The sequence below is a fragment of the Candoia aspera genome, chromosome 7, assembly GCF_035149785.1.
Source record: "Candoia aspera isolate rCanAsp1 chromosome 7, rCanAsp1.hap2, whole genome shotgun sequence".
Taxonomy (NCBI): Eukaryota; Metazoa; Chordata; class Lepidosauria; order Squamata; family Boidae; genus Candoia; species Candoia aspera.
The window spans coordinates 58,991,492-59,009,129 of record NC_086159.1 but is presented as its reverse complement, the minus strand read 5'-3'; the positions used below and the strand labels follow the sequence as shown (position 1 = coordinate 59,009,129).

The 17,638-nt window shown below is 38.2% G+C and overlaps 2 protein-coding genes across 5 annotated transcripts in view; both read left to right on the top strand.

Annotated features, from left to right (window-relative positions):
- CADPS2 (calcium dependent secretion activator 2) overlaps positions 1 to 17,638 on the top strand; it is a 351,208-nt gene that overhangs the window by 96,614 nt on the left and 236,956 nt on the right. For all 4 annotated transcript variants that reach the window (XM_063309566.1, XM_063309564.1, XM_063309563.1 and 1 more), the window contains exon 3: positions 11,016 to 11,348. In XM_063309566.1, the coding sequence (XP_063165636.1) occupies positions 11,016 to 11,348 (333 nt within the window). The remainder of the gene's footprint in view (positions 1 to 11,015; positions 11,349 to 17,638) is intronic.
- On the top strand, positions 5,664 to 6,719 carry RNF148 (ring finger protein 148). Its single transcript, XM_063308702.1, has one exon. The coding sequence runs from the start codon at positions 5,664 to 5,666 to the stop codon at positions 6,717 to 6,719; it is 1,056 nt and encodes a 351-aa protein (XP_063164772.1).

Below are 17,638 nucleotides of genomic sequence, written 5' to 3'. Positions count from 1 at the left end.
CCCCAGCAAGCTGGATATTCATTTTACTGACCTCGGAAGGATGGAAGGCTGAATCGATCTGAGCCGGCTACCCAAGAATCCAGCTTCTGCTGGGATCAAACTCAGGTCATGGGGGCAGTTTTCGGTTGCAGTACTCCCACCTACCACTCTGCACTACACGAGGCAGAATTAAATAAGTTGATTTCCTGTATTCTTTAGAGCAGTTATTTCAAAATTGATCCTTTAATTTGGCTTTATATTAGAGACATTGAACAGGGTTGAAGTTGATGGCCTAAAAGACCTCTTCCAACTCTGTGATACAGATTTTATAAATTTTTGCTCCAGTCATGATTTATGTTTGTAATGAGCAAAAGAAGTGGGAATAAGTTGAGTTTTATATGAGGAACATATAAAAATTGGGTTTGTTGTTTATTCGTTTAGTCGCTTCCGACTCTTCGTGACTTCATGGACCAGCCCACGCCAGAGCTTCCTGTCGGTCGTCAACACCCCCAGCTCCCCCAGGGACGGGTCCGTCACCTCTAGAATATCATCCATCCATCTTGCCCTTGGTCGGCCCCTCTTCCTTTTGCCTTCCACTCTCCCTAGCATCAGCATCTTCTCCAGGGTGTCCTGTCTTCTCATTATGTGGCCAAAGTATTTCAGTTTTGCCTTTAATATCATTCCCTCAAGTGAGCAGTCTGGCTTTATTTCCTGGAGGATGGACTGGTTGGATCTTCTTGCAGTCCAAGGCACTCTCAGAATTTTCCTCCAACACCACAGTTCAAAAGCATCGATCTTCCTTCACTCAGCCTTCCTTATGGTCCAGCTCTCGCAGCCATATGTTACTACAGGGAACACCATTGCTTTAACTATGTGGGCCTTTGTTGTCAGTGTGATGTCTCTGCTCTTAACTATTTTATCGAGATTTGTCATTGCTCTTCTCCCAAGGATTAAGAGTCTTCTGATTTCCTGACTGCAGTCAGCATCTGCAGTAATCTTTGCACCTAGGAATACAGAGTCTTTCACTGCTTCTACATTTTCTCCCTCTATTTGCCAGTTATCAATCAAGCTGGTTGCCATAATCTTGGTTTTTTTGAGGTTTAGCTGCAAACCAGCTTTTGCACTTTCTTCTTTCACCTTCATCATAAGGCTCCTCAGTTCCTCTTCACTTTCAGCCATCAAAGTGGTATCATCTGCATATCTGAGATTGTTAATGTTTCTTCCAGAGATTTTAACTCCAGCCTTGGGTTCCTCAAGCCCAGCTTGTCGCGTGATGTGTTCTGCATACAAGTTGAATAGGTAGGGTGAGAGTATACAGCCCTGCCGTACTCCTTTCCCAATCTTAAACCAGTCCGTTGTTCCGTGGTCTGTTCTTACTGTTGCTACTTGGTCGTTATACAGATTCTTCAGGAGGCAGCCAAGATGACTTGGTATCCCCATACCACTAAGAACTTGCCACAATTTGTTATGGTCCACACAGTCCAAGGCTTTAGAATAGTCAATAAAACAGAAATAGATGTTTTTCTGAAACTCCCTGGCTTTTTCCATTATCCAGCGGATATTGGCAATTTGGTCTCTAGTTCCTCTGCCTTTTCTAAACCCAGCTTGTACATCTGGCAATTCTCGCTCCATTAACTGCTGAAGTCTACCTTGCAGGATCTTGAGCATTACCTTACTGGCATGTGAAATGAGTGCCACTGTTCGATAGTTTGAACATTCTTTAGTGTTTCCCTTTTTTGGTATGGGGATATAAGTTGATTTTTTCCAATCTGATGGCCATTCTTGTGTTTTCCAAATTTGCTGGCATATAGCATGCATTACCTTGACAGCATCATCTTGCAAGATTTTGAACAGTTCAGCTGGGATGCCGTCGTCTCCTGCTGCCTTGTTATTAGCAATGCTTCTTAAGGCCCACTCAACCTCATTCTTCAGGATGTCTGGCTCTAGCTCACTGACCACACCGTCAAAGCTATCCCCGATATTGTTATCCTTCCTATACAAGTCTTCTGTATATTCTTGCCACCTTTTCTTGATCTCTTCTTCTTCTGTTAGGTCCTTGCCATCTTTGTTTTTGATCATACCCATTTTTGCCTGGAATTTACCTCCGATGTTTCTAATTTTCTGGAAGAGGTCTCTTGTCCTTCCTATTCTATTGTCTTCTTCCACTTCCGCGCATTGCTTGTTTAAAAATAATTCCTTATCTCTTCTGGCTAACCTCTGGAATTTTGCATTTAATTGGGCATATCTCCCCCTAGAAGCAGTGAAGCAGGTATATCCTCTGAAAGCTTGGGCATGGATGCTTTGAGGGCTTCTGCTGGACCTATCAAGAAGATGAAGTGACCATGCATGTACTGTACATTCATGGATCACCTCAGCATTCTGGAGGATGTAGATGCATCATTATGTCATTCATGCCAACAGGCTTTGTGAAATACTCCCTCATATGGTTCACACAGCCCTGCTTAATGTGTTCTTCTTCACATATGGGAGAACTACCTTACTGGATTAGGTCATGCTCCAACCAGTTCAGGAACAAAGCAACAAGCAAGATAGATAGCGTGCCAGGAATTGGCTACCGATATACAGCTATTTTATGCATAATTCATGACAATATTAGCCAAGCCAATATGACAGACTGTTTGGCAATAATGAAAATCTAGCACTTGTTAAAGAAATTGAGCGTTTGAATTTTACTGCCCATTATATCCCTTAAAGTACATCCCTACTGTTTCATGAAAATTTCAGTTCATTCCTAGTTCCAAAAGGAACCCCTTCCCAGTTCTATTCAGGACTGTTCTATCCAGGTCAGACGATCAAGGAGAGGGGAAGAGAGCACATATGGGGAAGAAGCCTAGTTTTTCATAAGGCAGAGGACCAGACCTGGCAGACTGTAGTCAGATCCTGGTTGTTGCAGTCATAATACACAATAGGCAAAGATTCCAACCCAAAGACTACAGAAAGTTCTCCCCCCCCACACACACACACACCTCCAATCTTGGAAAAATGACATAATTTTTGAAAGGCACAGTTTATTTGGAGATGAAATCTTTCTTTTCTCTCCTGGTTATTTTCTCAGTTCTTAGAGTATACCGATGGAGGGTGAAGGGGAACTGTTAGCATATGGTTCCTAATGTACTAAAGCTCTTACCTTCTGTTACACTCATGGTATCAGTGAGAAGGGCAATTGGAAGGGTTTTCAAAGACAACTTCACCTTCATCTCCAAAAGGGGTTTAACTATGTTGCAGTGTTAATTGTATTTGATAGTTCTGGAAGGGAAACACAGTTTTTCTTTATATAGATTGTTAGAACGTTATCTTTCCCCAAACTAGAGTTAGTAGCCACACTAGTTAGGAAACACAGTGGTAACTGAAGATCAACTCATCTGGAGGGCACATACTGGGCAAGGCAGCTTAATCCATGGAGCATGAAAGGATTTAAGACTGCATGTTAAAACATAATATGTTTAGGTTCTGAAATGACTTAGTAGCTATAATTTCTCTTGCCACTGGAATTTCTTGTAAAGCAACATTGAGTCATATATTATCTCCCTCCCCCACCCCACAAATTGCTTAAACAGTTAAAAAACATGCCATGGAATTATTGGTGGCTTCATATTCTGAAAATCAAAAGTGAGTTAAAGGAAGACATTCTCTACAATAGTGGATCATTCCTCTCTTAGGGGAAAACTAGCTAAGAAATCTGTAGAGGCAAGATTTTCTCCTAGATATTAAAGTATTAATGCATATAATTTGAAATAAATAACTGGCTTACTAACACAAGGGATTGTCCTGATATGAAACATCAAAAGTATGTCAAAAATTCACAAGGTAAGTTGAATTCCATGTCTGCATGCCTGCATTTGCATAGCCTGAGCTGTGAGTAGATATTGCTTAAAGAGAATTTGAACATTTCTCCTTAGGAAGGAAAAATATTGGACCCCGTAAGGAACCCAAAGACTTATGCTTAGGAAAATGCTTTGCCACTTCCTGCCCACCTCCTGCCCAGTGTGAAACTAACGTCTCGTTTTTGCTAAAAATGGGAAGAGTATCTATGAAACTCTTACTGTTTACAAGATCCTGTTAACAAGTCTAATGATGAAACATATGGTTCCATGCATTTCTTCCATAGATTTTTATTTTCCTCATTTATGCATCAAGCCCCTGCCTCTTTGAACCTGAGGATCATGCTTATTAAGTTGTCCCATTCTATCCTTTAAAAGGCTTATGTATTGGATTACGTTGAGAAGTACCGCCATGTCCAAGGTCAATCTCAGTGAGTTTTATGGCAGTTCAGGTATTTGAACAAAGTCCCCCAAGCCAACTCTAAACTTCTGTCTTTTTGTAAAAAAAAGAACACATGCCTCTCAATTTCTGTTCAGTAAAAGTGGTGTGTTCATGAAAACATGAAAAGCAAACAGTTGTCAGAGATCTCTACTACTGTATATGAAGGTATGTGTGTATGGAAGACATAGAAATAAAGGTCCTCTTTTCAGACATTAATAATTGTGTGAAAGAGGTATTTGAAGAATCATCCCTGTCTCTCTATTATATATAAAGGAATAATATTTTCAGAGTCCTTGCAAATCCTTGCAAAGAGGTGCTTCAGAAGTAGTGGGAATACACAAAGTACCTTTTTTGGAAAATGGTTAAAGCAGCTGTGTCTTTTTCCAGCCTCAAGGCTGCTTCAGAAGAGCATCCAGTTGTTTTATTGTGGCTGTGCATCTTGCTTTGGGTTGTTTGTTTTTTTCCAGCAAAGCAAAAAGGCTGTGCATGCCCATGCTGTCAGGGATGGTGGTAAGCAATTTCCAAGCAGCCACTTTAAATATTTAAGAAGAGATACTTCATACACACCTCTGAGCATTCCAGAGCACTTCTCTTCAAGGAATTGCATAGCCCTAATATTTTCACATCACACCAATTGCGCATTTTGCCAAATTAATGTATACAGAATTGGGGGTGGGGGTGGATGGGTGATTTCTTCATCTGCTCACAAAAAAGTAAAAGGACTCTGATGTGATCTGTGGGGTTTTGTGAAAACTATAGAATAATATGTGTATATATGTTAGCACATCTATATATGCTGCTGTGCTGGACTTTAACGCAGTTAGACAAGAGCACTTAGCTGTCTGTCTTTGATCTTAAAAAGCTAAGCAACTTTAAGGATACTTGTTAAACTTTAAAATGCAATATTAAATGCATCCCTTCAGCATATTCACATTATAGGACAAGTCATTCAGTGATGAGTATGCCACTCCTCCTTTTGGGGGGAGATGGGCAGTAATAGAAATGTGAAAAATAAATAAATAAATAAAAATACTGTATGCCATACGGTTTGTGAAACTTAATTCTATATCAAAATTTTTATTTGTTTTTAAATAGGTTAGTGTAATTCTATGTAAGATAAAGCAGAAATGAGTCCTGCTTGGCAAAGTGTATTAATGATGTCACAATTTCATTACTTAACAATAAACGACTTCATTGGAGGGAGAAAAATATTCTGTCACTGTCTGTAAGAAAGCTTTACCTAAGTTACATACGTGCAGATAGACCCTTCAGCTTGTTTCTCCATAATTTTTGAGATGGGTTTTTGATATCACACTGGTAATATCGCTCAGTTCTGGTGTGCTGATGATTTTTGTTCTCTTTTGGGCTATTGGCTCTGGGACTGCTTAGCAGATGTCGGCATGAATTTACTTGGGGCTGCTACTGAGAGAAGAAAGGTAACAACTTTGTGCTTTCTACACCTTGGCATCTATCTTGGGCTCCAGCTGCAGAGTTCACAAGCTGACGGCTTTTGGATTGCCAATATTAACGTATCATTTCAAATTGGAAATCAGACTGTATGGGAGATTGCAGAAAACGGGGTGTTTGCCAAAGCCTCTCCTTTGAAGAAGGTGGCTGGCATTGTGATACCTCCAGAGGAGCCCCATCAAAATGCTTGTAGCTCTGTGACAAATTTTAGCAAGTCAGGAAATGCAGGGAGTTGGATAGCACTCATCATGAGAGGGCAGTGTTCATTTACAAAAAAAATTAATGTGGCTACAGAAAAGGGAGCAGTTGGTGTGATCATCTATAATTATCCTGGTACGGGTAACAACGCGTTTCCCATGTTTAACTTTGGAACGGAAGATGCTGTGGCTGTTATGATTGGTAATCTGAAAGGCATGGACCTTCTGCGTCTAATTCAGAATGGCATCCAAGTGATGGCAACCATTGATGTTGGAAAGCACTATTACCCATGGTTAACCCATTATATGGGCACAGTTTTTATTTTTTCCTCTGTAGCTGTGGCCTATTGCACCTTTTATTGTGCTGGAAAGCTACGAAGAGCAAGGAATTCGGCACAGAGATGCCAGCAGGAGCTTGATATTACTAAGGCCATTAATCATCTTGGGCTTCGTACATTTAAAGAGGATGACAAAGAAGTTGGATCAAATGGAGAGAACTGTGCTGTATGTTTAGAAATGTACAAGCCTAAAGACGTGGCCCGTATTTTACATTGTGGGCATCTTTTCCACAAAATCTGCGTTGATCCTTGGCTTTTAAAGCACCAAACATGCCCAGTGTGTAAGTGGGACATGCTTGGAACTGTGGGAAGCATCACAGCTGAAGTAGAGCCATTCGGTGTTCAGCTATCAAATGAAACATCATCTGTTATCAATTCTCCTAATGAAGGCATCTGTCAAGAAGAACCTGCAAGAATACAAAAAGGCTCAAAAGCTCAGTCTGGGGACAAATAACTGTTTCTGTCTTGATCACCTCATTGTTAAAGATCGAGCTTAAGCATGTGTGAAATAAAACATTACCTTTGACTCTGCATAGCTTGTTTGCTTTATGACAATATTTTTTTCCCCACAAACTTTTAATAAGATGGGTGCAATAAACGTCTTTTGAGCTGTGTGCTAGAAAAATCCAATGTGATTTTGAGAATCAAAGTTTGATACCCTAAGTTTTGGATTATGAAGAATTTTAGCTACAATTATTACATTCCCAACAATTTAGAATTGTTTTTAAATTGTTTTAGGATGATATAGTCAATTTTGGAATGCTACCTAAAATGGATGGTAGAGATAAAATTAACTAAGGATAAACTACTCTTTTCTCTGATTTTTGCATATATTTGCCTATAATTCTATTTCATTATCTATGTTAATGTTTTGTTAATTAAAAAAATCAAAATATGTATTTAAGTCAGTTTTTTATTCGATAGAATTTAATTACTGCCTTCAAGAAAATGCATAATCCATTGGTTGGCTTTGTTCTGATGCACATACCAGCCCAAGCGGCTTGGATCAAGACATTTTTCATAAGCAATTTAAAAAGTTAGATCTTCATATGCATTGTTTAATAATAGAAACCATGAACCTTGTGGTTGTTACTGTTGTTTAATCTCTCATCACAAACATCCAGTTTCTTTGTTGAGAGCGAGAGGAGTGCTGACTTGAAAATGTACTAGATTGTTTTTTGTTGTTTATTCATTCAGTCGCTTCCGACTCTTCGTGACTTCATGGACCAGCCCACGCCAGAGCTTCCTGTTGGTTGTCACCACCCCCAGCTTGCCCAAGGTCGAATCCGTTACCTCTAGAATATCGTCCATCCATCTTGCCCTTGGTCGGCCCCTCTTCCTTTTGCCTTCCACTCTCCCTAGCATCAGCATCTTCTCCAGGGTGTCCTGTCTTCTCATTATGTGGCCAAAGTATTTCAGTTTTGCCTTTAATATCATTCCCTCAAGTGAGCAGTCTGGCTTTATTTCCTGGAGGATGGACTGGTTGGATCTTCTTGCAGTCCAAGGCACTCTCAGAATTTTCCTCCAACACCACAGTTCAAAAGCATCTATTTTCCTTCACTCAGCCTTCCCTATGGTCCAGCTCTCGCAGCCTTACGTCACTAAGGGGAACACCATTGCTTTAACTATGCGGGCCTTTACTAGATTGCTAGTATAGTGTAAATGGTATCTGTATAGCAACTGTGGTGGAAATCTCACCCAATAATGCCAACAACTGAAGAGGATCCAACAATTGTTTTGTTATTACAAAGTTAGCATGTTCCAGTGAGTCACTGGCCTTTTGCATCCAAAAGAACAAAGAGCGATAACTAAGGTTACATAGTTCTTACATAGGGGGATCCTGAAAGACAATCTGAGCACATGTGCACATCTACTGATCCCAATTAGAAGTGAGAAGTTACTTTACAACTGATAAAGAAGGAATATAACATTGAGGAGACAGGTATATCAATTGAAAGCAGAGAAGACACCACACCCTAGCTTCCTCCTTTGAAAATGCAGAGTTGCTATAGTACTTAGATATTCAAGGGTACCAACCCTTTGTTGTTCTGATAAGCTGACCCTGTATCCTTTTGTGGAAAGAGTGGTGATACAAATGCAGTTAATCAACATCCTTGAGCATGTAATTCAGAAACCTCAACCACAACAATGGTATTTATTAGACACAGCTGTTTCTGGAATGTTGTTTTCAACCTTCATTAAAAGAGAATTATCAGCTTTGATCTCAGAATCTACATAGCATTTTGCTTATATGGTTGTTAAATTTTTAAAGCCGCCTCATCTGTCACTCTAAATGGCAATGTACTAGAATTTTTTAGGGATACGTTTGTACCAGAGACCAGGACATACTACACTGAAGCACTAATTAGTCAATAGAGAGCCTTGGTGGCAAAGACAGGCCTAAAGCACGGTGGAGTTACAGTCCTTCTTATGCAGATTAGAACGTACATGTGATTGGACAGAGCAGGCAGGCATTTCATTGGATATATCATGTGCCTTATGAAGTCAGACCATTATGGGGTAACTGTGAAGTAATGGGGCAGGACTACAAAGACAATGAGGTTTTGAAAGAACAAAGAGGAAGTTATTGCATAGTGTGTTTCTAGGGAGTAACTTTTTTTGCTTTTCCAGAACTCTGCTTGGCTCCCAGTATCTTTTCCCAGCTTATCAGCATTCCTTGGCCTTCTGAATGTTCTGTGGCTAAGCTGGCAATGTAGTTTTCCTGGGAAAGTGTTTTTGTAATGCAGTAGTTGTCTAAATTGACACCATATACCTGAGCCAGTGCTTTCTTTTCCCAGGAAAGATGTTTTGGGTTAAAGGTTTTTAACTTGGCCCCCAAAATCTCCTACAGTGGGCATAGAATTTGCAGACACAAATTGAACCCAGATTTGCTATGCACTGTGCTCTTCAGAGTATGGCCTAAGATTCTATATTGTAAGCTGGTAGGTAACCATGTAACATAAATCCTTTTTTTTCCCCATTTTATTTTTTGCCTTACATAACAAACTTGCTGCCCTCAGCCTTTCAAACAGAGTCAAGATGGTTGGGCGTCTTCTGTCAGTGTTGAAATTTTTCCCCATCCCTCTTTTGCTATGGCACCATATATTTGTTCTATTCATTGCTATTTTTATTTGGATTAGTCTCATAGGCAGTCCTAGCCAACTGAGGATCACACTGTGACCAGGGAGGATGTCATGATATTAATTAAAGAGATTTGGATGCATGGTTCCATGTGAGTAAATTGAGCTTTTAAAGGTCTTTGATTAGTTGCATAGGCGTCCTTACTCAATAGGAAGTCACATAGAGGGCCTCAAAGCAAATTCAAAGAATTTCATGACTCTGAGCTGTACTTCAGAAGTGCTAGTAAATCTTAATATACTTTTTACAGCTAAAGGAAAGATAGGCAGTGCCTGAGCACTGAAAAGGAAAAAAAGACTGCTGAAAACAAAGTTGATGGTTAAGAACTGTTAAAACAGTCTTCTGTCACTCTGAAGTTCATGATCTGTTAGGAAAGCAGACAAGCAAAGGATATTCTCTTGAGTTTACTGATGGTGTTGTGATTTGTAATTATATATGCAGTGCTAGATTGTGCTGCTTCATTGAGAAATTCCCTTCAGTTTAATTAATGGAAGAAAGCACAGGTCACGTCTTCTGTTCAGCGGCAGAGGTACATGAAATATAGGAAGTTATTTCATTCCTCTTCCTTTCACTAACTTCTCTCAACTGGGTATCATGACCAGTACAAAAGAAAAACTCAGAGCCAACATTTGTGGTAGATGTCTAAGCAAAACACATGGCATTAAAATAAACACCTGCAGAGGGCCAGTGTGCCTAACCCTCTACAGTATGCAATGCTAACCTTGGCTTGTTTGCTAACTAACACAAAGTTTGTAAAGTCAGATTTTTATCAGGAATTACCCAAAGTCACAAATTGGAAAACCAACATTTGAAATAGTTCGGGTTGTATTTGTGAGACAAGAAGGAGGGTGTCTACGCTGCCTACCCTTGCAGGATAGAAGACCCTGCCTCACACACTTTGCTATATATTTCCCAGACGGTTATGCTGCTACCATTCATTCGTCTATGTAATGAAGTAGACAAGTCTGATAGCCCTAAAAAAGCTGATTAGTCTTAAAGGGGCCATCAGTCTCCACGTCTACCTTGCTACCTCTGATGTGATTTGACAGTTAATCAGGCTTTCTCTCCCCTTTTTAAAATAAATTTTATTGAAAGTTTTAACGGCAGTAATAAGGACTAATACAAACTAAAATAGAACAGAGGAAACAAAAAGAATAAAATAAAAGGCTAAAAGTACAGTAAGAAAAAAAAAGTAGGGAAAAAGAGGAAGATGTTAAAAAAAGATGTGGCTCCTGATATTCTTCACAGCAGGGATGTGAATTCAGGTAGGTTTTGGTCTGGGCGTGTCCTTTGTTTGGAAGAATGGCATAGCACACAAGAAGAAGAATCTGGATCAATCGCAACTTGTAGTTATCTGAAACAAGATCATAAAAAAACATTTGTTCAGTGTAAGTAAAACTCAGTAGCTTTTGAGTGACAAGTTTTCTTAGTGTTCTGAAAATAGTTTGTCATTGCCTGATTCCAGGATGCTTCTAGCTGACAGCCACCAAATTCCCAGATGGTCCCTTATCCAAGTACTATGTTTGCTCCACAGCATAATAGTCTTTAAAAATCTGTTTTCCTCTTCTCTTACCTACCTTTGTTCTAACTTCATTCTTCTTTTGTTCTAAAGGTTTTTCTCAAGAGTGACCGAGTTGCCAGGATGGTCCACAGTGGAGGATGCTCAGCAAATGATTTCAGAGATGTTTTTAAGAAGAACATAGAAAAAAGAGTCCGGAGTTTGCCTGAGATAGATGGATTAAGCAAAGAGACTGTGCTAAGTTCTTGGATAGCCAAATATGATGCCATTTACAGGGGAGAGGAGGATCTGTACAAACAGTCCAATAGGATGGCTTTAAGTGCTGTTTCCGAACTCATCTTGAGCAAAGAACAACTGTATGAGATGTTCCAGCAGATTCTAGGAGTAAAGAAATTGGAGCATCAATTGATCTATAATGCCTGTCAAGTAAGTAATTCATCTCAGTTCAGCCATATCTATGGATTGTTCCATTCATTTCTCCTTATTAGATGGTCCAGTTCACCAGATCTTTTTCTCTACATTTTATATCCACTAAGAAAATACTTGCTTCTCTTGTAGAATTTGTGTTGGGACAGCTTTGGACAGCAGAACTGAAAAGTAATAAATACTCAGGGGCAACAAAGTCTATCCTTCCTTGGATGCCAAACACTTTTTGTAACGATTCATCCCCTGACCCCTGACCCCTGTTGGGCTTTTACAGGAGGTACAAGCAGCTGTAATTTCTTGCACAATTCTAGTTGTGGAGAAGGGAGACAGATTTTATTTTCTTCACAAAGGGGAAAGAAGGCTGAGTATTTCCTTCACACACAAATGTAGCACAAAGGAAAGAATCCATTTTTTCTTTCTTCCTATCAGTTTTTCCCCTGTGGTTCCCCTTCTGTCATTTTGGCTTGTGCTAGAAGTACATGCGCATAAAAAAAAACTATGGAATTCAGTATAGTAATGCTGTGAGTAGCTGTAGCTCATTATAAAACTGTCTGTTTATGCTACTGCTCCTGAAATTACAATTCATCAGCAGTGGCCATTAATTGTAGGTCAGTTATATTGGTTGATTTCATACCTATTTGTAGGAGATGTTACTGTGCCTCTTGCATTGTTTGGTCTTCTAACATCATGTCATAGCAATATTTTTTTCTTCTTTTTGGGTATGCTCATATAAATACATGTACCAAAGACATATGAATACACCTTGTGCATTTGAAGGAGAATTGCAGTCAAACACTAGTTACACTCTATCCATTCATCTATCCTCAAGGGCTGCAAAATTGTTTGTTGGTAGTAGAAGGAGTGTGTGTGTGGTTTATTCCATTTGGTTTATTATTGGAGGATATTATGTAAAAAGAAGACATTGGGAGTTGATATTATATGATGAATGGTGTATTTTTATTATAATAATAACATTGTCCTTGCAAATTGCAAATGAGAGATTCTGCTTCAAGGCCACCATTTAAACAAAACCTTAAAGAATAGTTAATCAAGAATAGATCTGGCATGTATTCAGGGACAATCTTTTTTCCCCATTAGATGGTTCTTTTTCCATTTTTGGTTTGTAGAACTGCAACATAGCATCCATAGCATTCATTCCTGGTAAATGTTTTATAGCAAATAAACCTGTAGTAACTTATCCATACCGCTGGGTAGGTATTGACAACTCTTTCTTGAGACGTACGGTACTTGGCCTGGCCACCTCACTGTATTTCTCTCACACCTCCTTCCGTGGACATGAACGCAAATATTTTAGAAGCATACACACCTTTTAAAAAGTCTGGAATTCTACCATTTCAAAATGTTCCAACTAATCACTGCCCCTTGCTCAGCTGTTCTATTGTTCTATTATAATATTGGTATAAGGGGAAAAAACAGCTATTTGCACCAAAGTATTAATTGTTAGATTCATGAGGTCAGCTACAGCACATTAATTTATAAAGGAATCACTAGTAGAGAACAACATACTTGGACCTGTTAGAAGGCTGGTAATTACAGGAAGGAAGAAAGGAATGTTAGAAGCCCTACCACTCCAAAAGCCTATAGAGCAAAGTGCTAGGAATATCCACCTATTTGGAGGGTGGCAGTTCTGTTCCAGGTTCTTCTGCCTAAACAGATTATCCTCATTATGAAAACAAGCCAGATGAAGAGAAAATAAATATAAGCTGATGACTATAGGATTCATTTCACCTTAAAACATTTGGCTGAAAGCAGTCTAGGTTTATCAGTCCCCAAGACTATATATGATTCTGTGAAAGAGTGGTGTACTTACTTACCTGTCTCCTGTCTGACTTCCACTGATCTTTGTGTTCCTTGCATATGTGCTTGGCTAGCTAAAACCAAATGTTGGCTTATCAAATGCTCATGTTCAATATGCTTTGCTCTTTTTGAGTAATAGGTTTTTCACAGAAAGTATGAAAATAAATCCTATGCGTGCTGTTAAGTGTGTGTGGTCTGAATGGAAAGTAGATTGTCTTTAAATTCTAAAAATGTGAGCTCCCAATTTAGCACTATTAGTAGAAATTCTCTTCAAATCACAACTTATTAATGGTTCATAGGAGGCTGGTAAATAGAAGGTCAGTTTTAATAAGAATGCTACTGTTTTGTAGAGCTTTCACGTGATCCTCCTCCTCCTCTTCCTTCTCTTCTTCCTCTTCAAAAAAAACCCACCACTTTTTACAACCTACCCAACCTTCAGTTATTTAGCTTGAATCTGAAATCAGCTTTTTTCCATTATGTCCATATTCTGATCAAGCAGAACATTTTGATGACATCTACATATTGCTATGGGAACATCTCATGACAAAAATTCTGCAATTCCCACAGATAAATTGTAAAATGGGGCTTTCATGAAACAGATAGACTGTCTGGTTCAATTTTTGTTTGGTGAAGATTTAATTTTGGTTTTCTACATGCTGAAGAGTCATAGGGAAAAAAAAACCTTGGTCTGCAAAGCTATTATTTTTGACAGACAAAATAATGTACCTTTGTAAGAATGGTTGTTCTTGGATATTTCACAAACTGATATGGTATTACAGCATCCTTCAGTGGTGTGATTCATATGAGATTCCTGAAAATGCTTGCAGTCATTGGGTACTGAGGGATGTTCCACATTTTTTCATGATTAGACTCACACTTGTTACTCATTCATCTATATTTATATTTATAGATGATGTTTTTTAAGCAGAATGTTTACAAATGAATGAACAATCCTTGATTTCAAGAGAAGGAATATTAATTCAATTTGGCAATTCTGAACATTATTAGTGGTTATAAATGTGTGTTTGGGAATATTTGAAAAACAGATTTCAAATGAGGATCCCTACAGGTAGGCATTAGGTGACCTTAAACCATGGTTTCTTTCTCTAGCCCCTAGAGTTCTTGTGATAATGCCACTGAAAATTGGCAGTACTATTTCCCAATTTTTAAAAAAGCAACAATTTATGAAAATGATTTAAAATCCAGCTCCCTTGTGCCTGTCAGTGTCATCACTGTGTCACTTCACCCCATTACCTTTGGAGCCCTTGAAGGCCCCCCCCATTTTTTTCCAATAAAATTATGACCACTAATTGCATAAGTTTTCCTCTTACTCCTAACCTGCCTTGGCTAAAGATTACACTTTCAGAAATTGAAGGAGATACACAATTAAACCACTGCCTATTCATTTTTTTCAAAAGACATATCCTATTTTTGATTAAAAATGTGTGTAACTCCTAGATCTTGGTTTGTGTTAATGGACAAATACTAGTTGAGTATTTTCAGACAAACTTTGTTTCTCTTATTTTAAATTAACACTGACTGACAAGTACAAAACTTTTATATCAAGTTCAAGAAATCATTCTGTGATTGCTTCAAGAAGCAATGGCAAGAAAGCTAGATGATAATTAGAATTAAGTAAAACCATCCTGCTTTCTATGCTATCCTTACTTACTAATGGAGTTGCACATAAATACTCTAAATTTGATTTTTTAATTTAATATAAAAAAGCCAAAGTGTATTTAACAGCACTCCTTCCTAATTATAGAAGACGTGTGGCATTGTCAAGCCTAAAAACACAAAGACTTCAGGCTCTGTGCACACAGCTGACTATGTGGTTAGTGATCAAGGCAACAGATTGGTACATTTCTTTAAAGAGTTGTATGGCAGAACAATGTAATTTATTCCACTTGGCATCTCAGTTGTTTTGTATTTAACCAGTGGTAGCAATAAAAACTCTTTGAATCTTATGGAATCTTAGTACCTTGGATAAAGGAGAAAAACCTAGTATTGACACCATCACAACAGACAGTATTTCCAGCTATGTTAATCGAAATTAGGTATGTAGAAATTAGTAGATAAATGCATTCAGGATAAATACAAGCTCAGCCCATCTTACCCGTATTCAGACCCATGGGATTTTTTTGTTCCAGTACAGTATATAAATAAGCAACTCATCTTTTAAAAAACCATTAACATACATATTTTAAAGAATTATTTCCACTCTAGTTTCATTTGCTTTTATTGAGGAGGGTAAAGCTGGACAAAACAAGTATCAGCCACATTATTTCTGAGTAAGAAAATGGTTCTACCTTCCTAATCTTTAGCTGTCTAGCCTGGTCAAATGAAGGGAAATTTTCTTGAGATCATTACTGGAAGAAACTGAATTCTGAGTTGGCAGAAGTAATAACTCATTTTTTTCTCTTTCATGCTCTTTTTACCTTATGCCTGGGAGAGACATAGCAAGCAGGCACTAAGAATCTGATTTCCTTGACTCTTCAACCTTTTGTTTTCATTGTTTCTGATCAATAAGTAAGCAGGAGCAAAATGTTTATATTTGAATCCTGAGACAATTCCATAAAAACATTGATTTCTAAATAATTATGCCATTCAACATTCAGCACAATGGGCTTTTTTATTTACTCTTTAAAGATGACTTTCATACAGAAAAGGTATACATTGTCTTATATTCATTTTTAGTTCCCATGCCAGTTCTATTTTTAAAGAATAATTTTCCTTAGTTAGAACATTCCTGAATTCTTTCTTTCAGAGACAGAAGATGGAAACATATCCTTTCTTAAACCAAGCATGAACTTCCTAGTCCAACAGATCCCCATGTGAAAGCTTTGTTAAGGTCAATGTGTGCAAACATTAAAACTGCAGATTGCAAACATTAAAACTGCAGATTGTTACAAGTGCCTCTGTTGAGAACAATTGGTCACAGTAGAGCTTCCATATGGAGCAGTCTGTTCTCACTATGCTATTGAAAACCTACATAGGAAGGCACTTCCCAGTTTGTGTGGAGCACCAAAGATAAGCAGCTTGCTATAAGTTGCCAGAGGCCACAATTTAAGTTGTATTGTCACCCTGGTTTTGTATGTAACTCAGCTTTGCTTGATTCTTTCATTAGGTTTAAGATGAAATGATAACAATTGCTAGAGCAAAATCATCGTTTCAGATTTCTTAGTGCATATTGGTTACCTATTAACTCTCTAACCATCAGCAGCTCATGAAGGAGCACAATTTATGGGATAGTTTTATCAGTTGTATCTTGATGAGGAAGGCATTCCAGACTTCCCATGATTAAACCTGCCCTGGATAGTACTTGCCACACCTCAGGATGGGGCGTAGCATGGATGCTGAAGCTCACCAGAGCTAACATTCTAACAAAACAGATGTTTATACTATATAGAAAGTTTTAATATAGCTCTTACATGATGTGCCCAGTTCCATTATTGAAGGAAATCCATAATCTGAAATCTGAAATGGTCCTACCTTAATTTCTGCCACTCAAATTCTTCATAATATTTAGCAGCTCTAAAGCAAGTATAGGTGTTAGGTACCAGCTTGAAAACCTACACCAATATTTTCTTTCCATTCTGTTATTCTTACTTTTTGTTTGTCTGCAAAATCCTTTTGTCAAAGATTTTAGTTATTATTTGTGGTAGCAAAACCTTAATGATACACCAGTTTGCTTTTATCATCTGTACTAATTTTTGTTTCATATTACAGTACTAGCAGATCTTAAATCCTGTAAATTCTAATATAGAACTTTGCAGTGTGCTTGTCTTATACTTTGTGACTTTAAAGGTATACTGAACAGTCCATTACAGCTTTAACTTTTATTTTGGGGGAACAAAAGGTTTTCTGCTTAGTGAAGTATACTGCAGAAGAAACTCATTTGCTGATTCTCATTTTGAGCAGAGATTATTCACCCTGTTTTCCATTATTTTGGATTTTAGGAGATTAGACTGTATTAGTTTCATTGCTGTGGTTGGTTTAATTAAATTTGTACAGCCATGCACCCTAGCAGTGGCAAGAGTACAATAGACCAGGCTAATGTAATGTTTGTGACAATTGTTCTTTGGGGGGCCGTTTGCCTATTTATGCGCTTCAGTTGTGGAAAGGGATGTAAACATTCTGTGGCCAATGTGTGAAGATAAAGGAGCTGTTTCAGAATATTAACATTTCTCAGTGGGATTCTTAGGAAATAAATGTTGGGTTGACTTTCTTTTTTGCTGTGCTGGCTCTCAGGATTGGTTGGTTTGAGATGTATGCTAAACCATAGATGGGAGAAGGAGCATAGCTTTCTCCAATTAATATGCTTCCCTCCTACCCAGGATACCTGCAGAAAACATAGAACTTTTGTTTTCATTTTTGGTTAATCACAATTTACCATGTCATTCGTAATTCAGACAGACCTTACAACCTCAAAATACAGTTTATAAAGTTGCCTCATTTTTATGCAGTACAGT